The 27994-nt window shown below is 50.5% G+C and overlaps 2 protein-coding genes across 3 annotated transcripts; one reads left to right on the plus strand and one right to left on the minus strand.

Annotated features, from left to right (window-relative positions):
- The first annotated feature begins 4501 nt into the window (after window positions 1–4501).
- AAAS (aladin WD repeat nucleoporin) lies at window positions 4502–19419 on the plus strand. 2 transcript variants are annotated; one of them, XM_033221916.1, is made up of 16 exons: window positions 4502–4787; window positions 5345–5472; window positions 10539–10594; window positions 11201–11292; window positions 11487–11533; window positions 11777–11875; window positions 12184–12327; window positions 17154–17274; window positions 17594–17718; window positions 17856–17916; window positions 18062–18152; window positions 18349–18442; window positions 18528–18595; window positions 18744–18825; window positions 18944–19028; window positions 19160–19419. In XM_033221916.1, the coding sequence occupies exons 1-16, from the start codon at window positions 4665–4667 to the stop codon at window positions 19382–19384; spliced, it is 1641 nt and encodes a 546-aa protein (XP_033077807.1). In that variant the 5' UTR covers window positions 4502–4664; the 3' UTR covers window positions 19385–19419. The 2 variants fall into 2 exon arrangements, with proteins under 2 accessions (XP_033077807.1, XP_033077806.1); XM_033221915.1 differs by lacking the exon at window positions 4502–4787 and adding an exon at window positions 4798–4947.
- A 276-nt stretch (window positions 19420–19695) lies between these two features.
- MYG1 (MYG1 exonuclease) lies at window positions 19696–27955 on the minus strand. The gene is made up of 7 exons (XM_033221917.1): window positions 27583–27955; window positions 27274–27386; window positions 23433–23592; window positions 20873–21025; window positions 20614–20736; window positions 20018–20199; window positions 19696–19907 (listed from the first exon to the last, which is right to left on the minus strand). The coding sequence occupies exons 1-7, from the start codon at window positions 27796–27798 to the stop codon at window positions 19724–19726; spliced, it is 1131 nt and encodes a 376-aa protein (XP_033077808.1). The 5' UTR covers window positions 27799–27955; the 3' UTR covers window positions 19696–19723.
- Window positions 27956–27994: the final 39 nt, after the last annotated feature.

Genomic DNA, 27994 nt, shown 5'->3' on the forward strand with positions numbered 1-27994 from the left:
TGACACTGCACTCCAGCGTGGGCGGCAGAGCGACTCCGTCTCAAAACAAAACACAAAATTGTTTCTCGGTCAAATCCTCCGGCGGTGTTGTTTTTGGGCGTGCAGTGCTTTCTGCAGAGTTGGGAAGACTCACTGGTTTCTACCCTGGCACTTTCTGGACTGCACCAATTAAGCCTGGTCAGGGCAGTGACGCGACCGAGCGCTGGCACCGCGGTTGCAGTGCGGACTACAGCGCGGCCCCAGTCGGGCGGTGGTGCGGCTCCCGGCGGGCAGACTGGGCCTGGCACGTAACCCGCCCCCTGCCCGGGGCCTGCAATCAGTCGTGCCCGCCACGGAGTTAGCCGAAGAACAAAAGCCACTCTGTGGCGGCCATCCCCGAGCTACAATAGGGCTTTGTGCGGCCCCCGCCCCCCAAGGTTCCCCCGCTGGGCCGAGGGGACTCACAGGCCACTCCCCCTGGCCTGGGCCCGACTCCCAGCTGCGACCCGCGTCGGACTGTCCACCTCGCAGGTCGCAAGAGGCGATACTCCGGGTGGGAGGGGGCCGGCGATCCTGGGCGGGCTCGGGTTACGAGCCCCCCCACCCCCTGACGCCACTCCCGCCCCCGCCCAGGTGGGACATCTCCTGCCCTCTGGCGGGGCGCGCTGCTTCAAAGGCGCTTTGAAGAAATCCGAGTTCCGAAGACTTCTTTAGTGGGCTGGGGGCTGTGACTGAAGAGACACGGGAGACGGGGCTGGGGCGGAGGAAGGAAGGGGGGCGCCTTGGAGCTGGTCTGAGCGAGGCGGCGGCCTGGATGGAGTGGACCCCCGGGATCCCGCCCCAACCCCGCCGGACGGGCTCCTCCGGACCCCCCAGAGTCTGGCCCTCTCGCCTCCCGGTCTCCGCCTGTCCGGTGCCAGCTCCTGCCCGCCGCAGCCTCGCGGTACTCCCCTCCCTAGCCCCTCGGCCCCTTTCATCTTCCCTAGACTCCGCTTGGGGTTTTGCTGGTTTCTGGGAGATAAAAACCGCTTCAAATAGGGCGGCGCGCTGCCAGGACAAACAGGGCCGGGCAGGCCATGTGCGCCTGGTTACCGGCCCCGGGTCGGGACGCCGGGCTCCAGCGGTCCCGGGAAGGGGTGGCGGGCGGAGCTCCAGGCACCCAGGCTCCGGCGATGACTCCCAAAGTGGGGGGCCCCTTTTAGAAGCGGCCTGCGCGCTGTCTCGGTTCCCGCCCAGGTCGTAGGGAGGGGCCGGCGGAGACCGCCCGCTAAGCGCTCCGAGCCCATGGGGTAACAGTCGCTGCGTCGCCGGGCCCGCCGCGCCCCCTGGTGAAGTTACTGGGTGAGCGCGCTAGGCCTGGACTTGGGCCTTTCTAGAACCCGCAAATTGTGAAAAGCGTTCCACAAATGTTAGATAAGCAGTATGGGGGAGGGGACAGTACTTGTGCCAGGCCAGGGCGGGGGCTGCGGGCGGAACAGCACTGTTCCTTCTCTCTGGTTCACCTTACAGGGTAAGATGCAGGCACCTAAACCGATCATTATAACCTGTTGGTGAAAATCGAGGTTTCATCGAAGGATGCAAGTTGCAGGCCGGAGTGATTTTTCCTAGGGGTATCTGGGTTTGGATGGTGTTACCAAGGTACAAACGGAAACTTTATCGTGGGTCTTCAGTGCTCTCCACTAATCTGTCAGTCACCTATTCCCTCTTTCCCTCAAACCTGCTCACTTCCCCTTCTCAGGGAGAGCTTTCCCAGCCAGGTTCCCCAAACCATCCCTAGTGTATACCTTATGCTCTTCAAGCTTTCTGTGACTTCCCAGGTGACGGTGAACTCATCTAGGAAACTAAATGGGGCTATGGGAAAAGGTTAGAGCAGGAGTCCCGCCGCCCCTAGTGTTAGTGGCCTGTAAAGGAAGCGCACAGCAGTAGGTGAGCTGAGCAAACTGAGCTCCGCCTTCTGTCAGATCAGCGGCATTAGATTCTCATAGTAGCGCGAACCCTGTAGTGAACTGCGCACGTGAAGGACCTAGGTTGCTCGCTTTTTATGAGAATCCAACTAATGGCTGATGATCTCAGGTGTAACAGTTTCATCCCAAAACCATTCCCTCCCCCGCTCCCCGTGGAAAAACTGTCTTCCACTAAACCTGGTGCTAAAAAGATTGGGGACCCCTAGGTTAGAGCCTTGCTACTTAAAATGTCGTCTGTGCAGTATCAGCTGGGGATTCTTTGGAAATATAGCCTCTGAGCTCCACCCTAGAAGATGCCCAGGAGATTCATATGTCCGTTAACAGTTGATAAGTACTAGATTAGAGGCGATCCACTTGCCTTCTCAGGTGAAGTGCGTTTTCAGGAGACTGTGGAGCCCTTTGTTTTCTGACCTGGGAATAACTCTCTTGGGGGAAATTTTTCAGGTGAAAAAGAAGGGCAGACACGGAATCCAGAATACTAGAACTAAATGCCCCCTAGATTATTCAATAAGACTGGTAGTTTTTGGGAGTGGGGACTGCCTTCTACTTCTTCAAATCACTTAACATTTGTTAATGACCTCTGACCAAGGTCACCTAGCTGATGGCACAGTTATAGCTATTAACCTCTGACATTTGTTTAGCACTTTAAAATTTATTAAATAGCTTCACTTCATTATTTTGTATGGAAAACAACCATATGAAATAATTAGGACATTGCAAATGAGAAAAGTGAGACTCAAAGAATTCAATATTTCTTTCTCCTTCTCCCTTTTTTTTTTCCTTTTTTTTTTTTTTTTGAGATGGAGTTTCACTCTTGTTGCTTAGGTTGGAGTGCAGTGGCGTGATCTCTGCTCACCGCAACCTCTGTCTTCCAGGTTCAAGCATTTCTCCTGCTTCAGCTTCCCAAGTAGCTGGGATTACAGGCATGCACCACAATGCCCCGGCTAGTTTTGTATTTTTAGTAGAGACAGGGTTTCTCCATGTTGGTCAGGCTGGTCTCGAACTCCCGACCTCAGGTGATCAGCCCACCTCAGCCTCCCAAAGTGCTGGGATTACAGGCGTGAGCCACTGCACCTGGCTTTTTCTCCCTCCCTTTCTTTCTCTCTTGCTTGCTTGACAGGGTCTCGCTCTTTGCCCCAGGCTGGAGTGCAGTGGCGCAATCTTGGATCATTATAGTCTCGATTCTCCCATCTCAGCCTTCTGAGTAGCTGGACTACAGATGCTTGACACCACCACACTGGCTAACTTTTGAATTTTTTGTAGATACAGGGTCTTGCTATGTTGCCCAAGCTGGTCTTGAACTCCTGGGCTCAAGAGATCAGCCTCAGCCTCCCAAAGTGCTGGGATTACAGGTGTGAGCTACCATGCCCAGCCTCACTTTTATTCTTAAGTCAGAATAACTGGTTTGGGTGTACCTAGGTCCAATCTCTCTGTGACTCACTTTCCTCGTGGTGACAGAACAGCACCCACCTTATGGGGTTGTAAAGATTATAAGAGCACTTATCATAACAAGTGCTCAGGAAATAGTTTTGTAGCTTGGCAAGGTGGCTCAGGCCTGTAATCCCAGCACTTTGGGAGGCCAAAGCGGGCGGATCACTTGAGGTCAGGAGTTTGAGACCAGCCTGGCCAACATGATCAAACCCTGTCTCTACTAAAAATACAAAATTAGCTGGGCATGGTGGCACATGCCTGTAATCCCAGCTACTCCAGAGGTTGAGAGAGGAGAACTGCTTGAACCCAGGAGGCAGAGGTTGCCATAAGCTGAGATAGCGCCACTGCCTTCAGCCTGGGCAATAGAGCGAGACCCTGTCTCAATAAAACAAAATAAAGTTTTCCTTTCTTTTTTTGTGAGACAAAGTTTTGCTTTTGTTGCCCAGGCTGGAGTGCAACACAGCCATCTCGGCACACTGCAACCCCCCGCTGCCGGGTTCAAGAGATTCTCATGCCTCAGCCTCCCGATTAGCTGGGATTACAGATGCCCGCCACCACGCCCGACTAATTTTTGTATTTTTAGTATAGATGGGGTTTTCAACATGGCCAGGCTGGTCTACGAACTCCAGACCTTCAGGTGATCCACCCACCTAGGCCTCCCAAAGTGCTGGGATTACAGGCGTGAGCCACCGCGCCTGGCAGGAAATGTTACTTTTCCACCTGTCCCCACCTCCCTTTCCAGGAGTCCGCCTAACCTTGTGGGTGCAGCACTGTTCCTCCTCTCTGAGGTTTTTCCCTCAACTTTCCAGCCAGCTGCCTGTGACATAGCCTGTATTTTCCTCTGGGTGATCCCCAGGCCTGGGAGGGTTAATTTGGTACTTCCCTGAATGTGGGTTATTTCGGGCTTTCTAAGCGTTAAAAGAGTGAGTGGGAAAAGGCGTTGGGGAATTCGGGGCTGGGAAAAACAGTAGTCGCCTGGAAAACAACAACAAAAAAAACCCCGCTCCAGCCTGGTAACCAACGATTGGCCCGAGGACGTGTCCGCGCTGCTCCCCCTCCGGCCGCCAGGGGGCGCAGGAGGACGCTTTGGCGGTCTGTCCCGGGACCGCTTACTCGTCCTTCTTTCCTGTCAAGTCTTTTTTTCACTTCCGTCGAGTTCCGCCTCGCCGTTTGTCCCTTGCGGCTACCCGTCCGCATACGAATCTAGCCCGGGAACCGAGTTGCGGGAGGGCCGTCTGTGCCGTTCCGGCCAGGAGTTTGCCGACTCTAGACGTCCTGCGAACCGGCAAGATGTGCTCCCTGGGGTTGTTCCCTCCTCCACCGCCTCGGGGTCAAGTCACCCTATATGAGCACAATAACGAGCTGGTGACGGGCAGTAGCTATGAGAGCCCTCCCCCCGACTTCCGGGGCCAGGTGGCCAGGGCGAGGAGGGAGGGGACCTGCAGGCATGGGGGCGGAGTCGGGGAGAATTGGAGAAGGGAAGCAGTGTGACAGGGGCAGGGTCGCAGAGTCTGGTGGACTGGAAACAGCTTGGCCCCGGCAGGAGAATAGAAGGGCTGGAATCTGTTTTAGGGCAGGGATTGGAGTATAAGGGGGGGTTAAGGAGCTGTGGAGGAGTCCTAGAGGGAATGGAGAGAATGAGGGAGAACTATCTAAAAGTTGGGGACGGTATCTGGGGAGGATCAGAAAGGTACAACTTGGAACTTTTTTTCCGTGGTGTACCTGGGAAGGACAAGGAAGGGAAACTGACATTTACTGAGCTTTTGTTATGTAAGAAAGAGGATGAGTCAGGTGTTTTCTAAAAATGTTATATGGTTTCATAATCACAACCCTATGAAATATTATTCTAGTTGCACAGATACGGGAGCTAAGACTTATTTCCCATACTCACAAGTGTTAGCTTTGTGGAAACGGAAAACCGACCTCTGGAATCTTGACTCACCATCACACCCCTCGCTTTTGTGCTATAGTGGATCAATCTTCCTGTCCTACACCTGACCAAGGATCCCCTAAAGACCCCTGGAAGGCTGGACCATGGCACAAGAACTGCCTTCATCCATCACCGGGAGCAAGTGTGGAAGAGATGCATCAACATTTGGTGAGGCATGGCAAAGCGTTTTCTGGGTCATAGTCTGCAGATCCTGGAAAATGAGTCACCACTCTTTACCTTGGGGTGTTCTTGAAAAGACTTATTCAGGCTGTCTCCATGAGAGCTGTATATCTTAAATCATATGAAATTTTTAGTCCTTATTGTAGAAATCAAATGCTCAATAAATATCAGGTTCCCTTCCTTGCCCTTCCCAGGAACACTATGGAAAAAGTACTTCTATTTAATCTCTAGTAAGTTGCTTTGCTTTCTGGCTTGATTAGGTGAACCTGCTCCCTGCCCCCACCTCATGTCATTAACACTTCTGAGCTTTTACCTAAAGCTCAGCAAGATTAGATATAAGGTTGCATTGAATAATCTACATAGGTCATCCACTTTGCACTTGTAGGAGTGGAGCCACACTACCTGGTTTCATTTTCTTTTCTTTTTTTTTTTTTTTTTTTTTTGAGACGGAGTCTCGCTCTGTCACCCAGGCTGGAGTGCAGTGGCTAGATCTTGGCTCACTACAAGCTCCGCCTCCCAGGTTTATGCCATTCTCCTGCCTCAGCCTCCCGAGTAGCTGGGACTACAGGCACCAACCACCTCGCCCGGCTAGTTTTTTGTATTTTTTAGTAGAGACGGGGTTTCACCGTGTTAGCCAGGATGGTCTCGATCTCCTGACCTCGTGATCCGCCCGTCTCGGCCTCCCAAAGTGCTGGGATTACAGGCTTGAGCCACCGCGCCCGGCCTCATTTTCTTTTCTTTTCTTTTTTTTTTTTTTTTAAGATGGAGTTTCACTCTTGTTGCCCAGGCTGGAGTGCAGTGGCACGATCTCAGCTCACTGCAACCTCTGCCTCCCAGGTTCAAGTGATTCTCCTGCCTCAGTCTCCCTAGTAGCTAGGATTACAGGCATGTGCCACCACGCCCAGCTAATTTTGAATTTTTGTAGAGATGGGGTTTCTCCATGTTGGTCAGGCTGGTCTTGAACTCCTGACCTCAGATTATCTGCCTGCCTCGGCCTCCCAAAGTGCTGGGATTACAGCTGTGAGCCACCGCGCTGGCTCATTTTCTTTTTTTTTCTTTTTTCTTTTTTTTGAGACAGAGTCTTGCTGTGTTGCCAGGCTGGAGTGCGGTAGTACAATCTCAGCTCACTGCAACCTCCGCCTCTCAGGTTCAGGTTCAAGCAATTCCCCTGCCTCAGCCTCCCGAGTGGCTGGGACTATAGGCACGTGCCACCATGCCCAGCTAATTTTTGTATTTTAGTAGAGGTGGGATTTCACCATGTTGGCCAGGCTGGTCTGGCCTCCTGATCTCAGGTAATCTGCCTGCCTTGGCCTCCCAAAGTGCTGAGATTACAGCTGTGAGTCACTGCACCTGGACCTATTAATGGCATATATAAATCCCTTTAAGGGTTATTTATGCCAGGCACAGTGACTCATGCCTATAATCCTAGCACTTTGGTAGGCTGAGGCTGTCAGATTGCTTGAGCTCAGTGGTTCGAGACAAGCCTGGGGAACATGGCGAAACCATGTTCTTTTCTCTACAAGAAAAGTACGAAAATTAGCCGGGTGTGGTGGAATGCACCTTTAGTCCCAGCTACTCAGGAGGCTTATGTATAGGAGGATTGCTTGAGCCTGGGAGGTGGAGGTTGCAGTGAGCCAAGATTGTGACAGTGCAATGGCACTGAGTGAGACCTTGTCTCAAAAAAACAAAAAAAAAAGTTAATATTTTATTAATACCATTACTATTTATAGGGTGAATTCCTAGAAGTTAAGTTGCTGGTTCAGAGGGTATGTTCATCTGTAATTTGTGAGCTGTTCCAAATAGTCCTCTGTCAAAATCGTACATGTGTATGTTCCCACCAGCAGTGTATGAGAGTGCCTGTTTTCCAATACGTGCTGTTAAGCTTTGATCTTTGGTACTTTAGTACAGTTTAATGGGCATGTGTGTGTGAAGTTGAACATCAGTTTGTTGAAAATCCATTCATTCCCAGGCTCCTTCTTGTCTCCTACTTCTGCGGCTGCTGCTTCTCAGGCTTTTTGGTGGCTCCTCTTCCTAATGTCCCTTGAATGTTGGTGTTCTTGGGGCTAGATTTTCAGTCGATGCATCAGACCTGATGTTCACTTGTTTGTCAAATTATCCTGCTTGAATATTTCAGACTTCATATATTCAGCATGCTCAAATCCAGTCTCTTTATTTCTCTCTCCAAATTTGCTTCCTTGGATGGTTCACTTTAAGGAATGATCATATTACTCATTCAGGAAAAAGTGGTTTGAGTGTAGGTTCTGGGGTAGATAGATGGTTGAATCCTGACTACTTTCTACTTAGATTACCTTGTTCATATTAATTAACCTCTTCACACCTTTGTTCTCTCATCTAAAAATGCAGTGATAGGCTGGGCGCGGAGGCTCACGCCTGTAATCCCAGCACTTTAGGAGGCCAAGGCAGGTGTATCACTTGAGGTCAGGAGTTCGAGACCAGCCTGGCCAATGTGGTGAAACTCCGTCTGTAATCCTAATTACTCAGGAGGCTGAGGCACAAGAATTGCTTGCACCCAGGAGGTAGAGGTTGCAGTGAGCCGAGTGCACACCACTGCACTCCAGCCTGGGTGACAAAGTGAGACTCCGTCTTACACACACACACACACACACACACACACACACACAGTGAAACCATGTCTCTACAAAAAATTTAAAAATTAGCTTGGCATGATGGTGTGTGCTAGTAGTCTCAGCTCCTCCAGAGGCTGAGGTAGGAATACCTGAGTGCAGGAGGTTGAGGCTGCAGCAAGCCATGATGGTAATACTGCACTCCAGCCTGGGTGACAGGGCAAGACCCTGTCTCAATAAAATAAAAATAAATGCAGTGATAACAATACCTGTCTTGTAGAATTGTCATAATGGCTTGATTAGTTCATGTGAGGCACCTAGTCCAGAGCTGGCACATTGTAAGCTTATTAGCTGATGTAATTATTACCTAGGTGTTTTTCTTGTGTTGATTGCTCTTTCCTTTACTAATGTCTGATTAGTTTTCACATCTTGTTCATGCTACTTCCTAAGTCTCTCAAATCTCTCTTTTTCTTCATCCCACCAGTTCAGGCCACTTTCACCTTTTTCCTAGATTCCTGAAGTAGATTCTTTTTTGTTTTTTTGAGACAGAGTCTCACTCTGTCACCCAGGCTGGAGTGCAATGGCGTGATCTTGGCTCACTACAACCTCCGCCTCCCAGGTTCAAGCAATTCTTTTGCCTCAGCCTCTGGAGTAGCTGGGACTACAGATGCACACCACAATGCCTGGCTAATTTTTTTTTTTTTTTGAGACGGAGTCTTACTCTGTTGCCCTTGCTAGAGTGCAGTGGCATGATCTTGGCTCACTGCAGGCTCCGCCTCCTGGGTTCACGCCATTCTTCTGCTTCAGCCTCCCGAGTAGCTGGGACTATAGGCGCCCACCACCATGCCTGGCTAATTTTTTCTATTTTTAGTAGAGATGGGGTTTCACCGTGTTAGCCAGGATGGTTTCGATCTCCTGACCTCGTGATCCGCCCGTCTCAGCCTCCCAAAGTGCTGGGATTACAGGCTTGAGCCACCGCGCCCGGCCAATTTTTGTATTTTTAATAGAGATGGAGTTTCACCATCTTGACCAGGTTGATCTCAAACTCCTGACCTCGTGATCTGCCTGCCTTGGCCTCCCAGCATGCTGGGATTACAGGCGTGAGCCACTGCACCTGGCCCTGAAGTAGATTCTTAACTGATTTATTTTTCTCTTATTTTTTTTTTTTTTTTTGAGATGGCATCTTGCTCTGTTGCCCAGCGTGGAGTGCAGTGGTGCAAACATGGAACACGGTTCACTGCATCATCAGCCCCCAGGGGCTCAAGTGATGCACCCTCCTCAGCCTCCGCAGTAGCTGGGACTACAGGTGTGTGCCACCATACCTGGCTACGTTTTGTATTTTTTTGTAGAGACAGCATTTCTCTATGTTGCCTAGGCTGGTCTCAAGCTCTTGAGCTCAGGTGATCCACCTGCCTTGGCCTCTGAAAGTGCTAGGATTACGGGTGTGAGCCACTGCACCTGGACTTTTTCTATTTTTTCTCTTTTTTTTTTTTTCTGTGAGACGAAGTCTCACTCTGTCGCCCATGCTGGAGTGCAGTGGCATGATGTCGGCTCACTGCAACCTCCGCCTCCCAGGTTCAGACGATTCTCCTGCCTCAGCCTCCTGAGTAGGTGGGATTATAGGCACGCACCACCACGCTTGGCAAATTTTTATATTTTTATTAGAGACGGGGTTTCACCATGTTGGCCAGGATAGTCTCGATCTCTTTTTTTTTTTTTTTGAGGCGGAGTCTCGCTCTGTCGCCCGGACTGGAGTGCAGTGGCCGGATCTCAGCTCACTGCAAGCTCCGCCTCCCGGGTTTACGCCATTCTCCTGCCTCAGCCTCCCGAGTAGCTGGGACTACAGGCGTCCGCCACCTTGCCCGGCTAGTTTTTGTATTTTTAGTAGAGACGGGGTTTCACCATGTTAGCCAGGATGGTCTCGATCTCCTGACCTCGTGATCCGCCCGTCTCGGCCTCCCAAAGTGCTGGGATTACAGGCTTGAGCCACCGCGCCCGGCCAGTCTCGATCTCTTGACCTCGTGAACTGCCCACCTCGGCCTCCTAAAGTGCTGGGATTACAGGTATGAGCCACTGCGCCCATCCTGGTCTTTTCTATTCTTATCACTCTCTAATCTGCAGCCAGACTGCTCTTTCTAAAATGCTGCTGTGTGATCTGTTTATTCCTCTCCTTAGAACCCTTCCATGGCTTTCCATTCACTGTCTTAGAGCAAGTCCCATCTCCTTAACCTGCTCACAAAGCCCAAAAGTCCTCTGAGGCTTGGTTGCCTCATCCGTAAATGTTTAGAATCTCTTTCAGATTTGTGAGATACGTAAATGAAAGGACAACATGTAGAGTGCCTGGTACATAGTTGGCACTCATTAAATGTGTCTGTGTTTTTAATACATGTGTATTGAATGAATGAATGAAACTGGTAGAGGGGGACACGGGATCAGAGAAATCTGACCCACATTTTCCTCCCTTATCAGGCGTGATGTGGGCCTTTTTGGTGTGCTAAATGAAATTGCAAACTCAGAAGAAGAGGGTAAGTATTTTTCTCTCCAGCCTTCCCTCGTTTTGTGGTTATCTTCCCCTCCATATTCTTTTTTTTTTTTTTTTTTTTTTTTTTTTTTTTTTTTTTTGAGACGGAGTCTCGCTCTGTCGCCCAGGCTGGAGTGCAGTGGCGCGATCTCGGCTCACTGCAAGCTCCGCCTCCCGGGTTCCCGCCATTCTCTCGCCTCAGCCTCCGAGTAGCTGGGACTACAGGCGCCCGCCACTGCGCCCGGCTAGTTTTTTGTATTTTTAGTAGAGACGGGGTTTCACCGTGTTAGCCAGGAGGGTCTCGATCTCCTGACCTCGTGATCCACCCGCCTCGGCCTCCCAAAGTGCTGGGATTACAGGCTTGACCCTCCATATTCTTGAACTCACCTGACAACTGTTGGCCCAGCCTCTTTTAGCTCTATTTTTCCTGTCGTCTTCTCTCCTCTGCCTACCCAAATAACCCAGAGTGGGTGTCCAGAGTGGGATGTTGAGAGTACTTACTGGGCAGAAGGACCTGGGGAGTGCCTGTCCTTCCTTGTCTTTCACCTAGAGGGTACCTGGTAAGAGGCCTGTGAATGGTTTAATCAGAGCTGCTTCCTCAACCCTACAGTGTTTGAGTGGGTGAAGACGGCATCCGGCTGGGCCCTGGCACTCTGTCGATGGGCCTCTTCCCTCCATGGGTCCCTGTTCCCCCATCTGTCTGTAAGTTTGGCTTCCTCCCCAGCCCTCTGCAGTTGCTGCGTCCCCATCCTACTGTGCCCCCATTCCTATCCTTGCAGGTCAGGGTTGGGTGTGATGACTTCAGAAGGTAGGAGTGGTCCAGCTCCCCGGTAGGAATATTGAGGGGATGGGCTCCTTTTGCCCCAGTGTGTCCTCTGTCTGCCTTGTTCCTACAGCTCAGGAGTGAAGATCTGATTGCTGAATTTGCCCAAGTCACAAATTGGTGAGTGCACAAGCCCTGGAGCTTTGTGGGAAGGAAGTCCTGAACCTCGAAAATTCCTCTGGGGAGAAGGCAAAGACTCCTACTGCTTTTCTGATTGCTCACCATGTTCTCATTCCTTCTGTCCCCCCAAAAGAGAATACAAGAAAAAGTAGAAAAAAACCATGTTCTTACTGGAAATGAATGTGAGCTTCTGGTCTAGGGTAGGGGTAGGTGCAGGAACTCTTCATGTTAACCCTTCCTTAGGTCCAGCTGCTGCTTGCGTGTCTTTGCGTGGCACCCCCACACCAACAAGTTTGCAGTGGCCCTGCTAGATGACTCAGTCCGTGTGTATAATGCCAGCAGGTGTGTATGGAGACACCAGGTGGGCTCTGACTTGTCAATATCATCTTCCCTTGCCAGCGTTGGTCCCGGGAAGTCCTGTAGTTCTTGAACCTGGTTCATAGGGCTCCTTCCAGAACTGGGGTCAGGGAAACTTGATAACTGGATGTGTGCTTTTTCTAGACCTAACCTTTATCCCCTCCTGTCCTATAGTGCCCCTGGCCCCTAGATGAATCCTCCTCCTTCTCTCTGACTTTCCTCCTTAACTGCACTCTGGTCGCTGGAGCCTTAGTGTTCCTGCCTTGACTCAGTTTCCTATCCCTTCACCCTAGCACCATAGTCCCCTCCCTGAAGCACCGGCTGCAGAGAAATGTGGCGGCTCTGGCCTGGAAACCCCTTAGTGCCTCTGTCTTGGCTGTGGCCTGCCAGAGCTGCATTCTCATCTGGACCCTGGACCCTACCTCCTTGTCTACCCGGTAAGTCTTAGTAGCCTGTCTTACCTTGGCCTGAGAGTTACGCAATGCTAGGCATGGTGGATGGTGAGGAGGTCTGAAAGGAGAAGTTCTTTGTCCTCACAGCACTTCCCAGGGCTGTGGGAAAAGCAGATGTAAGATCAAGGTGGGTTGCTGAGAATACTCTAATCTGGAGAAAGAGACAGAACTAGGGGCTTTTTGGATTGTGGGGACAATGTGTCTGTGGGTTATGGGGTGGAAAGACTGTCTTTCAGAGGACTATCAGGAGACTTAAAGGAAATGTGAAGAAAATTAGTGTTGATAAGATCAGAAACTAATGAAATTAGAATAAGCATACCTGTGAGAACTAACTAAAAATAAAACCAGAAATTGGTTCTTTAAATTATGAATAAGCTGGGCGCTGTGGCTCATGCCTGTAATTCCAACACTTTGGACTGTGGAGGCGGGTGGATCAGCTGAGGTCAGGAGTTCGAGACCAGCCTGGCCAACATGTCACTACTAAAAATACAGAAATTGGCCGAGCGTGGTGGCTCACGCCTGTAATCCCAGCACTTTGGGAGGCCGAGGCGGGCGGATCACAAGGTCAGGAGATCGAGACCACAGTGAAACCCTGTCTCTACTAAAAATACAAAAAATTAGCTGGGCGCGGTGGCGGGCGCCTGTAGTCCCAGCTACTGGGGAGGCTGAGGCAGGAGAATGGCGTGAACCCGGGAGGCGGAGCTTGCAGTGAGCCAAGATCACGCCACTGCACTCCAGCCTGGGCAACAGAGTGAGACTCCGTCTCAAAAAAAAAAAAAAAAAAAATACAAAAATTAGCTGGGCGTGGTGGTGTGCACCTGTAGTTCCAGGTACTTGGGAGGCTGAGGGAGGAGAATCGCTTGAATCTGGGAGACGGAGGTTGCAGCGAGCCGAGATCATGCCACTGCACTCCAGCCTGGGCAACGGAACGAGACTCTGTCTAAAAAAAAAAAAAAAAATGAATAAAGTCTGCAGACAGTGGCTCACATCTGTAATCCCAGCATTTTGGGAGGCCAAAGCGTGAGGATCACCTGAGGTCAGGAGTTTGAGACCAACCTGGCCAACATGGTAAAACCCGTCTCTGCTAAAAATACAAAAATTAGGCCAGGCGCAGTGGCTCATGCCTGTAATCCGAGCACTTTGGGAGGCCAAGGCGGGTGGATTTCTTGAGGCCAGGAATTTGAAACCAGTCTGGCCAACATGGTGAAACCCCATCTCTACTAAAAATACAAAAAAATTAGCCGGACGTGGTGGTGCATGCCTCTGATCCCAGCTACTCGGGAGGCTGACACACAAGAATCACTTGAACCTGGGAAGCGGAGGTTGCAGTGAGTTGACATCACACCACTGCAGCTGCACTGTGGTCTGGGTGACAGAGTGAGACACTGTCTAAAAAAAAAAAAAAGAAAGAAAAAGGCTGGGTGCGGTGGCTCACACCTGTAATCGCAGCACTTTGAGAGGCTGAGGTGGGTGGATCATGAGATCAGGATATCGAGACCATCATGGCTAACACGGTGAAACCCCATCTCTACTAAAAAAAATAAAATCAACTGGGCGTGGTGGCGCTCGCTTGTAGTCTCAGCTACTCGGCAGGCTGAGGCAGGAGAGTCACTTGAACCTGGAGGCAGAGGTTGCAATGAGCTGAGATCACGCCACCATACTCCAGCCTGGGCAACAGAGCAAGACTGTCTCAAAAAACAAAGTGTGTATGTGTGTGTGTGTGTATATATATATATAGATATATGAATAAAGAAGAAAACCTTTTGGTCAGCCTAATTAAGGAGAAAAAGAAAACCAAAGTATACTATTTTCAGAAGTGGAAAGATATAGATATGGTAGAAAATAGAAGAATTATAAAATAGTATTATGGACATGTTTAGGCCAACAAATTTGAAAATCTGAAGGAAATGTTTGATTTCTTTTTTTGTTTGTTTGAGATGGAGTCTCGCTCTGTTGTTCAGTTGAGTGTAGTGGCGTGATCTTGGCTCACTGCAGTCTCAGCCTCCCAGGTTCAAGTGATTCTTCCGCCTCAGCATCCCACATAGCTGGGACTACAGGCGTGCGCTAGCTAATTTTTGTATTTTTATTAGAGAGAGGGTTTCACCATATTGGCCAGGCTGGTCTTGAACTCCTGACCTTGTGATCTGCCCGCCTTGGCTTCCCAAAGGGCTGGGATTATAGGAGTGAGCCACTGCGCCCTATGGAAATGTTTGATTTTCTAGCAAAATGCAAGTTACCAAAGTGGATTGTAGAAGAAAATAATGAGTTTTTTTTTTTTTTTTTTTTTTTGGGGGGGGGGTCAGAGTTTCACTCTTGTTGCCCAGGCTGGATGGAGTGCAGTGGCACAATCTCGGCTCACTGCAACCTCTTCCTCCCGGGTTCAAGGGATTCTTCTCTTGACCTCGTGATCCGCCTGCCTAGCATCCCGAAGTGCTGGGATTATAGGCATGAGTCACTGCGCCCGGCCTGTCCTCCCTTTTTTTGTTGCAGGATCTATCCTGATTTATTTTTATAAAGCTAATGTAACACTAATACCTAAACCTTGATAGTAGGTACTATAAGAAAAAAATACGTAATCACAGATTTTTTTTCTTTTTTCTTTTTGAGATGGAATCTCACTCTGTCACCCAGGCTGGAGGGCAAGTGGCACAATCTCAGCTCACTGCAACAACTTCTGCCTCCTGGGTTCAAGCGATTCTCTCGCCTCAGCCTCCCAAGTAACTGGGACTACAGGTGCATGCCACCACAAGCCAATTTTTTATTTTTAGTAGAGGCGGGGGTTTCACCATATTGACCAGGCTGGTCTCAAACTCTTGACCTCAGGTGATCCGCCTGCCTCGGCCTCCCGAAGTGCTGGGATTTCAGGCGTGAGCCACCACACCTGGCCTTTTTTTGGTTATTTTAGAGATGGGGTTTCATTATGTTGCCCAGGCTGAAATGAAGTGGTTATTCACAGACTCAGTCATCGCACATCACAGCCTTGAACACCTGGGCTCAAGTGAGCCCCTTGCCAAGTAGCTGGGACTACAGGTGCATACACCACGCCTGAAAAGTTGTTGGTTTTGGCCGGGCGCGGTGGCTCAAGCCTGTAATCCCAGCACTTTGGGAGGCCGAGACGGGTGGATCACGAGGTCAGGAGATCGAGACCATCCTGGCTAACACGGTGAAACCCCGTCTCTACTAAAAAATACAAAAAACTAGCCGGGCGAGGTGGCGGGCGCCTGTAGTCCCAGCTACTCGGGAGGCTGAGGCAGGAGAATGGCGTAGACCCAGGAGGCGGAGCTTGCAGTGAGCTGAGATCCGGCCACTGCACTTCAGCCTGGGCGGCAGAGCGAGACTCCCTCTCAAAAAAAAAAAAAAAAAAAAAAAGTTGTTGGTTTTTTGTTTTTGTTTCTACTAAAAATACAAAAATTAGCTGGGTGTGGTGGCGCGTGCCTGTAATCCCGGCAACTCAGGAAGCTGAGGCAGGAGAATCGCTTGAACCCAGGAGGTGGAAGTTTAGTGAGCTGAGATAATGCCATTGTACTCTACCCTGGGCGACAAGAGCGAAACTTGATTTAAAAAAATTTTTTTAAATAAATACATGAACAAAAAACAAAGCCAAGCACGTGATGGCTCATGGGTGTAATTCCAGCACTTTGGGAGGCTGAGGCAGATGGATCACTTGAGCCTAGGAGTTTGAGACTAGCTTGGGCAACATAGACACTGTCTATACAAAAAATAAAAATGAAAAAACTAGCTGGGCGTGGTGGTGTACATCTGTAGTCCTTGCTACTTTAGAGGCTGAGGCTGAGGCAGGAGCCTCAGGAGTTTGAGGCTGCAGTGTGCTATGACCGTGCCACTGCACTCCAGCCTGGAGTGTGAACCGCCATGCCTGGCCCAGGAGATATTTTTCACAGCATTATGTATAATAAAAAATTACAAACAAGTCAAATGTCCATTTGTAGAGGCAGGACTGAATAGATTATAGTTCATCTATTGAGTGATATACAGTGGAGCCACCGAAAAGAATGAGATGAATCTGAACCCACCTGCAAAGGCAGCTGTGATTTATTGTAAAGTTCAAGAGAATTAAATTGTACATCTGTGACTAAGACTTCACTGGAGCTGAAGGTGGTTATAGTTAGGTAGAAAGAGAAGGTGGCGTTAATTCAGGTAGTAGCCTTCATCTGTCAGGCCAGGCACATGACTCTGGAAATACACAGCTGACACACAGCTGCAGACACATGGCAGGTGCCGTCAGGTAGTTCCTTGCTGGTGATGGAGGCTGAGCCACATGCACCATCTTTATGATAAGCAGCAAACGCAGGAGTGCAGAGGTGGGAGGCGCTCTGATAAGGCAAGGCAGGAGGGCTGTTCCGGAGCACAGGGTGTGTTCTGAGGAGTGTTAGATAACTCTGGAGAGAAAAGGTTGGAACCTTGAAGTAATGTCATAGATTATCCCTGCATGGATGGATGGCCAGGCTGGATGGCCTGTGGGCAGATAGCTGTGTTCTGGGGTGAGGCCTAATACCGCCCCAGGGCAGTACCTTCTAGGTTTCTGGTTAGGTTTTGCCTCCTCATGGCCTATCGTGAAAGCACTCTCTTTCACCCTGGCCTGAGATCTTGCAAATCACCTCTTCTCTGTTGACCTGCTCGTGATTTGGCCTTTTTTCCCCTTCGCCGTTTGTGTTTTTCTTTTAACTTCCACAATCCTTATTCCTTTTTCCCAACCATCACGATAGGAGGTGTTAGCAGGAGGCAAAGAAATAGAATTTTGGGGATGGCTTCTTGTCATCTCCTGACTCCACATCCTCTGTGTTCCCCTCCAGACCCTCTTCTGGCTGTGCCCAAGTGCTGTCTCACCCTGGGCATACACCTGTTACCAGCTTAGCTTGGGCCCCCAGTGGGGGGCGGCTCCTCTCAGCTTCACCCGTGGATGCTGCTATCCGAGTGAGTGGGTCCCTGCCCCTCATGTGCATTTCAGTCCTGGCAAAAGCGTTCCTCACTCGGTGGTGGAAACATCTTGGGGGAAGGAGGAGGGACCTTGGTTCATTCAGTCTTAAACTTATCCAGAGAGGAGCTTTGCCATCAGACTCATGAGGTTTAAAATTCCATTCTCTGTGATTGTCAGCATGAACCCATGCCTGTTGTTTCACAGTCCCTCTCCTGCTTCCTCTGGTTTCTGGCTCTGTGTGCGTTAGAGAGGCCAGCCCTCTGAGAGATGATAGGGTGCTTGGGTTTTCCCTTATCTTTTGCCCCACTCTCCTAGGTATGGGATGTCTCAACAGAGACCTGTGTCCCCCTTCCTTGGTTTCGAGGAGGTGGGGTGACCAACCTGCTCTGGTCCCCAGATGGCAGCAAAATCCTGGCTACCACTCCTTCAGCTGTCTTTCGGTGAGTGGGAGGAGGATGGAGGGAGGGCAAGGACCTAGATAAAGGCACTTAGCTCCTGGAAGCTCTGTCAAGGGAGGTGGGTCCAAGTTTTAGAACTTAGAGGTCCTGAGCTATAATTTGCTTTTCTCTGGCTTAAGAGTCTGGGAGGCCCAGATGTGGACTTGTGAGAGGTGGCCTACTCTATCAGGGCGCTGTCAGGTAAGAGGGGACTCTTGACTGACAGACGCTGGGGAGGAGATGATTCCAATGGGCCCCTGATGCCCCCAAGCCCGGCCACCTCTACTTTCCCTCCTGCATTCTACTGTAGACATACCTTCTCCTGCCTTTTGCTCCCTGACCCCAGACTGGCTGCTGGAGCCCAGATGGCAACCGACTGCTGTTCACTGTATTGGGAGAGCCACTGATTTACTCCCTATCTTTTCCAGAACAATGTGGTGAGTTAGGGCAACATTTCAGTATTTGGGGTGGTCAGAGGGAGGCAGCAACCTTTGGTAAGATGCAGCTCTGAGGGATAAAGGGAAATATAGAAGCTTAGGAAATTTCGAGGTGTTGATGCCTTTGGTGAGCTGGCGGGGGACCAGTGAGAGGCCTGTTTCTTGCAAGAACCTCTCTGCTCTTATCCATCCACAGGTGAGGGAAAGGGGCGCGTTGGAGGTGCAAAGTCAGCAACAATTGTGGCAGATCTGTCTGAGACAACAATACAGACACCAGATGGGGAGGAGAGGTGAGCTGAGTGGTTGAGGGAGTAGCAGTGAAAAGCAGGTGGAAGGGACCACATTGAAACTCTCCTAACCTGTCGTCACTCACAGGCTTGGGGGAGAGGCTCATTCCATGGTCTGGGACCCCAGTGGGGAGCGTCTGGCTGTGCTCATGAAAGGTAAGAGGCAAGGATGAAGGGCTTAGCCTACAGCCATCTTCCCAATTAATCTAGTGAGGCCATGCCCTGGCCTGGAGTTCTCCTCTGTCCCTGTCCTGGGACTCTGTCTTCAGAGTTCCTCCCCTATCCCTGGATCCATTTCTTACAGGAAACCCAAGAGTACAGGATGGTAAACCAGTCATCCTCCTTTTTCGCACTCGAAACAGCCCTGTGTTTGAGCTCCTTCCCTGGTAAGTGCCATGTGGGCCCTTAGGTCTGGACTTCTCACCAGCCTTCCTGCACAAAACCCACATCCCACTACATGCAGCTCCCTTCTGCCTCCCGTTGCCTGCTCACCTTTTCTTCTAGTGGCGTTATCCAGGGGGAGCCAGGAGCCCAGCCCCAGCTCATCACTTTCCATCCTTCCTTCAGCAAAGGGGCCCTGCTCAGTGTGGTGAGTGGGCCAGGCTGCTGGGGCTTCCAGGAGTTGGATGGAGAAGCTGAGGGCCTTGGCTGCTGTATGGCTCTGCCAGATGGCCCTTCTTTGGGCCCAGGCTCTGATCCTTTTCTTTCCCTTCTCTGCAGGGCTGGTCCACAGGCCGAATTGCTCACATCCCGCTGTACTTTGTCAATGCCCAGTTTCCACGTTTTAGCCCAGTGCTTGGCCGGGCCCAAGAACCCCCTGCTGGGGGTGGAGGCTGTATTCATGACCTGCCCCTCTTTACTGAGACATCCCCAACCTCTACCCCTTGGGACCCTCTCCCAGGGCCATCACCTGTTCTGCCCCACTCCCCACATTCCCACCTCTAATAATAAATAAAAGTTTTCCTTTTGTTTTCCACTCAGTTACCAGTCTGTCTTTTCCAGGGAGTTGCATTGGGGTAGAGTAGGGGAAAAAAGCATGGACTTTGGGTTAAGGTCCTGTTCTGTCACCTTTTAGCCACTTGTGAATTTGGTCACGTTAACCCTAGAAACTGTATGATTTCAAATGCTTTGGAGAGCAAGGCTGAGAAGTTACTGTGAAGAAAATATATCTAGCACAAGGTCTTACATATAAATAGTTGTTTCACTTTTCACAAGTTTCCAGAATGGTGTAGGGCAAGAATGAGTCAAGGACTGGGTCAGTATGAGGTGGAAGGTTTTATTACACTAGGACATTTGTGGGAGGTATGAGCGCTGGGCCAATGTGGCACGGGCCATGTTCAAGGCACCCTCTCGGGTGCGGTGACCACCAATGAAGCCGCTTGCATGGACGAAGATGCAGCCAGGGATCCCACTGACCTGGTCCAGGGCCTCATCCCGAAGACCCCGCCATGGCTCTGGTAGGGGCAGCCTACAAGTGGGCAGAAAGAGGGAGCAGAGCAGAGGTCAGAATTGGCAGCCTTCTCTTAACAAGGCTGAAACAGGCCTGAAGGTCAGTAGGGTGGTTCCCTAGGGCCTCACCGGCTTTGGAATGAGTGGGGCTCCTTGGGCACACACTGTACTCGCCACTGTCCAGCCTGATCAGTGTAGATAACAAAGATGATGGCCACTGGAGGGGACAGCCCAGATTCCAGGTGGTAGAGATGCTCCTTCCAGGGACATCCACCTTTCGCCAGTTGCACAATCTCCCCACTTGGGTCCACCTGAAAGAGGGAGAGGATAGCTAGAAGGTTTAAGGTAGGCTGGGCATGATGATCATGCCTGTAGTCACAACACTTTGGGAGGCTGAGGTGGGAGGATCAATTGAGCTCAGGAATTTGAGACAAGCCTAGGCAACTAAGTGAGACTCTGTCTCTACAAAAAATACAAAAATCAGCTGGGTGAGGTGGCGTGTGCCTGTAGTCCCAGCTACTCAGGAGGCTGAGGTGGGAGGATTGCTTGAGCCCAGGAGGTTGAGGTTGTCTGCCACTGCACTCCAGCCTGGGTGACAGACAGATCCCATCTCAAAAAAAAAAAAAAAAAAAAAAGAAAGATTTAGGTTTAGGGTAGAAGCAGGAGCACCTGTTGATTGGCAGTCAGTAATCCCCAAGCCACAATGCCTCCTCCAAGGCCTATACCTGGAATCGCTGGGCAAGGGCCTCTTCCACCAAGGCCCGGGCTGGCAGCCAGCTGTGTTGGTAGAAATCTAATCTCTGCAGAAACTCCTCTTGAACCAGATCCATTGCACGCTTGAACCCTGCCTGGGAATGATGAGAATCAGAACCAGGGTGCTGGCCCAAACTTGGAATTTGCTGGGGCTTAGGAGGAATAAATGCTCCCATTTCCCCCTGCCCAAGGTTCTTACAGGTCTCAGGGTTTCCTCCCACGCCACCTTACCTCTGTGTCTTGGTCAGGCTGGTTCCAGGTAGGATTAAGTCGAGCAACTCGTGCACTCAGGGTAGTGGTCAGTGCATATCGAGGCTCCCCCTCTGCCCACTGGGAGATCCCATTGTCCACGGCATCCACCTCCTCCACAAAGTTCTCATACATCTAAGGCAGCAGCAGGGGAAACTTTCTTGAGGCTACCTGCTATTTATGTGAAGTCTTACATGATTCAAAGTATGTTCATACACACTCTTTCAGCCCTGTGAGGATCTCTCAACATAACTGGATGAGAAAAGGGAGAATTGGCAAGTTCAGCAGCTTGCTGAAGCTCAGAAGGCTCGTTGTGCTGTGACTGGAATTCAGATCACCTGGTTTCTAATCCATGCTCATTCTGCTGCACAAAGCCCAAACCAAAGCCAACACGTGTGGGGAGGGGACTGCTAACTTTTGAACAAGGAAGGTCTCCAGATGCTAGAGGGTCTCTGTGGGAGTGGGTCCCTGTGGTTGAAGGCTGGTAAGTCTCCAGGTAGGCTGAGTAGGTATTCAGTGACATGGTTAATGAGGTGCAGGAGGGGCTCTGGTTGAGAACACAAGTCAAGAGGGAGAAAATGAATATGAGACTAGACACCAAAAGTTGGTTGCTGAGTTAGGGTTCCAGGGAAGCCCATAATGTGCCACATGACATCAGCAGTTGTCTCCTGGGTCTGAATAAATGGTAGGATAATGCCTCAAGAGTCTCGGGGCCGAAACTTTATGCAAAATTGCCCTACAAAATAGGCCTCCATAACACTACACCTGTGGTATGTAGAAAAGTGCTACTCTCAGAGCACTGAGAAAGTAACTTCTATGCCCAGCACTTCTTGGTTTGGACCCCAACCTGATGCTCAGTTAAAACATGGGTTTAGGCTGAGGTGGGAGGATCACTTGAGCCCAGGAGTTTGAATCCAGCCTGGGCAACATAGCAAGACCCTCTCTACAAAAAATTAAGATATATAATTAGCCAGGCATGGTGGAATGCACCTACAGTCTCAGCTACTTGGGGGGCTGAGGTGGGAAGATTGCTTGAGCCTAGGAGTTCAAAGCAGCAGCAAGCCATGATGGCACCATTGGACTCCAACCTGGGCAACAGTCTCTCAAAAATAAATAAATAGGCCGGGCACGGTGGCTCACGCCTGTAATCCCAGCACTTTGGGAGGCCGAGGCGGGCAAATCACGAGGTCAGGAGATCAAGACCATCCTGGCTAACATGGTGAAACCCCGTCTCTATTAAAAAATACAAAAAACTAGCCAGGCAAGGTGGCGGGCACCTGTAGTCCCAGCTACTTGGGAGGCTGAGGCAGGAGAATGGCGTAACCCCGGGAGGTGGAGCTTGCAGTGAGCTGAGATCTGGCCACTGCACTCCAGCCTGGGTGACAGAGCGAGACTGTCTCAAAAAAAATATAAATAAAATAAATAAATAAATAAATAAATAAACACAGGTTAAATTTAGTCAATTGTTAGGGCCGGGCGCAGTGGCTCACGCCTGTAATCCCAGCACTTTGGGAGGTGAAAGCGGGTGGGTTACTTGAGGTCAGGAGTTCGAGACCAGCCTGGCTAACATGGTGAAACCCCATCTCTACTAAAAATACAAAAATTAGCCAGACGTGGTGGCGGGCACCTATAATCCCATCTATTCAGGAGGATGAGGCAGGAGAATTGCTTGAACCCAGGAGACGGAGGTTGCAGTGAGCTGAGATCGTGCCACTGCACTCCAGACTGGATGACAGAGCAAGACCCTGTCTCAAAAAAAAAAAAAAAAAAAAAATTTGTCAGTTGTTTAGAAACCCTTCAGCAGTGGAAGGGAAAACTGACCCAGGCAGTCTAAAATCTTGATATTCCAAAAGCTCTGTAGTTACAGAGGGTAGAAGATGGGCAAGCTAAAACTGAGAACTGAACTCAACAGCCTACCTGCAAGAAATACAGCTGACTGAACCTGAGCTTTGACTTGTAAACAAGTAAGTGTCTATCCTCAGTAATGTGAGACCTGACTTGCATGCCAGGGCCACTAGCCATATTCCTTCCCCAACAGCAGGAAGCTGCTTGCAGGGGACACTGGTGGAATCCAAAGACAGTTTCATAATACAACTCTTCCCAGCTGAGCTTCCCAATTTCTGTGCCACTAGTGAATTACAGGGGTGCCTAATATACGCTTCCCTCAACCTTCAGGGCAGCCAGAACCTCTGAGCCATCTGCTTCTACACATAAGCAGTCTCCCCTCTGTTTACCCAAAGGTGCGGAGCAATTGCTGTTTGTGTTTGTCAAGAAAAAGACAGGGTCATGCTGCTTTATGGTTTTCAAAGCCCTTCCCCATATATTACAGCACCCACTTCTCACAACCACCCCAGGATGTAGGCAGGGGAGGTATCACCATGCCCTTGTGAGATGCGCCTGACTGAGGGAAAGGATGAGTGTTGGGCCTGCTATAGGCCAGGAACCCTGCCCCGAGGCCCAGTGCTGAGTGCTGTATGAGCACTGCTCCCAGGTGGTCTGCTGGAAATGCATGTGGGTGGCATCTCTGTCCTCAGGTCCCCACCTTGTCATAGACGGTGCCCACCATGCTGTCCTCTTCACTAGTGCCCAGCAACTGGGCCAGCAGCTTGTGCCCGAAGTGCAGATAGATGAGTCCTGCACTGCTCAGCTTGGTCTGCCACGGCTTCCCAGGGGACAGGGAGCTCATGGTCTCTGTGAAAGATCTGAGGAGCATAGGGAGGTGGGGCTGAGGTGAGGCACCTTGGCTGGACTCTCCATGCATTCATTCAGTGGTTAACTCAATGCTTCCTATCTGCCACATTTTATGTTTTATTAGACATTAAGGGTAAAAAACCAAGACACTGGCCGGGCGTGGTGGCTCAAGCCTGTAATCCCAGCATTTTGGGAGGCCGAGACGGGCGGATCACGAGGTCAGGAGATCGAGACCATCCTGGCTAACACAGTGAAACCCCGTCTCTACTTAAAAAATACAAAAAAACTAGCCAGGCGAGGTGGCAGGCGCCTGTAGTCCCAGCTACTCGGGAGGCTGAGGCAGGAGAATGACGTAAACCCGGGAGGCGGAGCTTGCAGTGAGCTGAGATCCGGCCACCGCACTCCAGCCTGGGCGACACAGCGAGACTCCGTCTCAAGAAAAAAAAACCAAGACACTGTTTTCGCCTTTAGATTCATCTGCTGGAGGCCGACAAACACAACCCCCCGAGTACTCTCACTAGACAAGACAAGGGAAAGGAAGGAAGGGATGAGGAAAGGGTTCAGAGGAGAGCCTTCAGGTCAGTTCTGAAAGATGAATTAGTGGGTGTCCACCAGATAGACAAGGGGTGAAAGAGGAAAAGCATTCCAAGTAGAGGGAACAACATGAATGAGGCTGAGAGACAAGTCTCTTGATAGAACTTCAGGAAAGGCAGCTCAGGTGTGAGACGTGAATGGCAAAAGAAAAAGCTGGAAGGGCAGGCAGGGCCAGACCACTGGACTTTATCTGTGGGTAATCGAAGTCATTGAGGGATTTTAAGCAGGCAGGTGCATGTTAGAGCATTGCACCAGCCAGCATGGAGAACAGATGCAAGGAGATTACCAGCAATGGTTCAGGTGAATAAAGAAGGCAAGAATTTGAACAGCAGTGGGGCAGAAAATAGAGAAAAGACATAACAGATGTTAGGGAAGTAGAAACTACAGCCATGATTTCTAAATACCAGTCCATCTCAGAATTACCTAGGGAGCTCCATTTGTTAACTGACTTTTATTATTAAATCTTGAGTAAATACAGGCTGGGCTCAGTTGCTCACACTTGTAATCCCAACACTTTGGCAAGCAAGGCAGGTGATCGCTTGAGGTCAGGAGTTTGAGACCAGGCTGGCCAACATGGTGAAACTCTGTCTCTACTAAGAACATAAAAATTAGCCGGACATGGGGCACACGCCTGTAGTTCCAGCTACTCCGGAGGCTGAGGCAGTAGAGTGGCGTGAACCCGGGAGGCGGAGCTTGCAGTGAGCCGAGATAGTGCCACTGCACTCCAGCCTGGGCGACAGAGCGAGACTCCGTCTCAAAAAAAACAAAAACAAAAACAAAAAATGTATGCTAAAAAAAGAAAAAAGGAGAGAGACTTAAAACATCATAATCCCTCTCTCCAAGATAATTACTTTTCGTGGTGTGGTATAATTAAAGAAGGGTTTTGTTTTTATACCTTTGTTTCTTTTCAAGATAGAAGATACTTGAGAAGGGTTTTAGGCTGTAGAGAAGGAGAGGCAGAGACACTAGTGGAACTGTGACATGAAATCCCAGAGGATAGGCCGACGGTGGCTCACGCCTGTAATCCCAGCACTTTGGAAGGCTGAGGGCGGATGGATCACAAGGTCAGGAATTCGAGACCAGTCTGGCCAATATGGTGAAACCCCGTCTCTACTAAAAATACAAAAATTAGCCGGGTGTGGTGGTGGGCGCCTGTAGTCCCAGCTACTCAGGAGGCTGAGACAGTTGAAATTGCTTGAACCTGGAAGACAGAGGTTGCAGTGAGCCGAGATCGTGCCACTGCACTCCAGCTTCAGTGACAGAGGGGGACTCCGTCTCATAAAAAAAAAAAAACAAAAAGAAAAAAAGAAAAAGGAATCCCAGAGGAAAGTAATAGACTGGAAACAGGACAGAGATTAACCTCCAACAGAAGGGAAGAAATTTCCCTTAATTGGTAGGAGGGAGCTGAGGATGTTTGAGGTGGGAGACTGCGGAAATGCTCAACTTCTTTTGCGAAGAGGCAGGGACGATCAGTTTGATGTTGTAGAGGCTTGAAGGGGAAGAAAAGGATTGGAATGGGCTACCCTTGAGCAAGAAGGATTTCCCTTTGGAAGGGTGTAAATGAAGTAGAACACCTCACACATCTGAACTGTCATGAACTGCCACAATCATGTGGGCCCAGCAGTTAGGTGCAGCAGCAAGGGCACCAGAATGGATTAATCATAGATGGGTTTATTTAGTTGGGGTGATGTGGGGAAAAGAGAGACCAGACTGTTACTGTGTCTATGTAGAAAGAAGTAGACATAGGCCGGGCGCGGTGGCTCAAGCCTGTAATCCCAGCACTTTGGGAAGCCGAGACGGGCGGATCACGAGGTCAGGAGATCGAGACCATCCTGGCTAACACGGTGAAACCCCGTCTCTACTAAAATATACAAAAAATTAGCCGGGCGAGATGGCGGGCGCCTGTAGTCCCAGCTACTCGGGAGGCTGAGGCGAGAGAATGGCGTCAACCCGGGAGGCGGAGCTTGCAGTGAGCTAGTGAGCTGAGATCCGGCCACTGCACTCCAGCCTGGGCGACAGAGCGAGACTCCGTCTCAAAAAAAAAAAAAAAAAAAAGAAAGAAGTAGACATGAGACTCCATTTTGTTCTGTACTAAGAAAAATTCTTCCGCCTTGAGATGCTGTTAATCTGTAACCCTACCCTCAACCCTGTCCTTGCAGAGACTTGTGCTGTGGTGACTCAAGGTTTAATGGATTTGGGGCTGTGCAGCATGTACTTTGTTAAACCAGTGCCTGAAGGCAGTATGCTTGTCAAAAGTCATCACCATTCTCTAATCTCAAGTACCCACGGACACAAACACTGCGGAAAGCCACAGGGACCTCTGCCTAGGAAAGCTAGGTATTGTCCAAGGTTTCTCCCCATGTGATAGTCTATTTACTGAGATAGGAGAAAACCGTCTTAGGGCTGGAGGTGGGACTAGGGCTGGAGGTGGGACGTGCTAGCCACAATGCTGCTCTTTATGCACTGAAAATGTTTATGGAGATGTTTGCATATGCACATCAAGGCACAGTACTTTTCCTTAAACTTATACATGTCACAGAGATCTTTATTCATATGTCTTTCTGCTGACCTTCTCCCTACTATGACCCTATTGTCCTGCCACTTCCCCTTTTTCTAAAAGATAGTAAAGATAATGATTAATAAATACTGAGGGAACTCAGAGACCGGTGCCGGCGCAGGTCCCCTGTATGCTGAGTGCTGGTCTCCTGGGCCCGCTTTTTCTTTCTCTATACTTTGTCTCCGTGTCTCATTTCTTTTCTCAAGTCTCTGGTTCCACCTGATGAGAAACGCCCACAGGTGGGGCGGGGCAGGCCACCCCTTCAGGGTGATGAAGTCGCCGGTGGGAAAAAAGCCTTGGCTAAGGAAGGAGATGAGATAAGGGGCCTGAGGGACTCCCTGGGAACCAAGGGAGGTCCCAGGCCAAGGAGATGGGTGAAGAACAGGCAGGGCCGAAGGATGGTGTAGTCCTAGTGGGAGTTTGATTTCAACGATGAGGCAGTTATTTTCGCTGACGCGGACCACGGCAGTGGATGGCTGAATTGGAGCACAGAGGAAAGCTGAGGTCAAGGAAGTTAAATAAACGGTATCTGAGAACCTACCTCTGGTGATGGTCATATCGGTGTCTCCGAGGGTCGTACTCGCCCCCCACGTCCACCACGATGTCACAGGAAGCGAGTTTTTCGGGATCCCGGGTCCGCACAATCTCTGCATCCTGCGAGGTACACAGGGGTGAAGGGGCTGCCGGGGGTCGCCGGGTAGGAGATTAAAGTTGGACTTCAGGGAGACAGGGCGGGTAGGAAGGGTGCTTGGGATGCCCCGCGCTATCGGAGGGACCCTGTTGGCGGAATGCCATCCACCCCGGAGGCATGCATGCACGCAGTGTCAAGGTCACTTTTTGCGAACCGTACCCGGTACTCCGGCAGGAGGCGAAGCAGTGCGCATGCCAGTGCCTCGTCGCAGTGGAAGGTGCCATTGTGCGTCCCGATTCGGGGCGATGCCATGAGTTTGCTGCAGGGTCGTTTTGGGGGCGGGACGGACTCTAGGCCAAGCATGCGGTGCCGGGTACAGATGGGTGGCGGCGGCAGCAGCAGCGTTAAAAAGCCGTGCAGGAAGCGGTGTCCCATAAGACTCTCCCAGCAGGGAGGCAGGAGGGCCGACCCGGAAGGGAAAGGGCCAGCGCAGCTCCACTTCCGCTTGCCAACCGTTGCCTTGGCAACCAGCTCCGCAGCGGGAGCAGCAGCTCACGGCCAGCCTAGGATTTCTTCCAGCTGGTCAAAGGGCCCTGCGGTGGAGCCTCCAAGAGGGGCACCGCATCAACCC

This window comes from Trachypithecus francoisi, unplaced genomic scaffold (assembly GCF_009764315.1).
Source record: "Trachypithecus francoisi isolate TF-2019V2 unplaced genomic scaffold, Tfra_2.0 Lachesis_group11, whole genome shotgun sequence".
Lineage (NCBI taxonomy): Eukaryota > Metazoa > Chordata > Mammalia > Primates > Cercopithecidae > Trachypithecus > Trachypithecus francoisi.

Coding starts and splice junctions, on each gene's coding strand:
- AAAS (XM_033221915.1), top strand. CDS start 4,822: ATGGGGGCGGAGTCGGGGAGAATTGGAGAAGGGAAGCAGTGTGACAGG. Junction 12,328..17,153: donor CCTACCTCCTTGTCTACCCG/GTAAGTCTTAGT, acceptor GTTCCCCTCCAG/ACCCTCTTCTGGCTGTGCCC. Junction 19,029..19,159: donor AAGGGGCCCTGCTCAGTGTG/GTGAGTGGGCCA, acceptor CCTTCTCTGCAG/GGCTGGTCCACAGGCCGAAT.
- MYG1 (XM_033221917.1), bottom strand. CDS start 27,798: ATGGGACACCGCTTCCTGCACGGCTTTTTAACGCTGCTGCTGCCGCCG. Junction 27,387..27,582: donor GCCTCCTGCCGGAGTACCGG/GTACGGTTCGCA, acceptor TGTACCTCGCAG/GATGCAGAGATTGTGCGGAC. Junction 23,593..27,273: donor CGATATGACCATCACCAGAG/GTAGGTTCTCAG, acceptor TATGCTCCTCAG/ATCTTTCACAGAGACCATGA.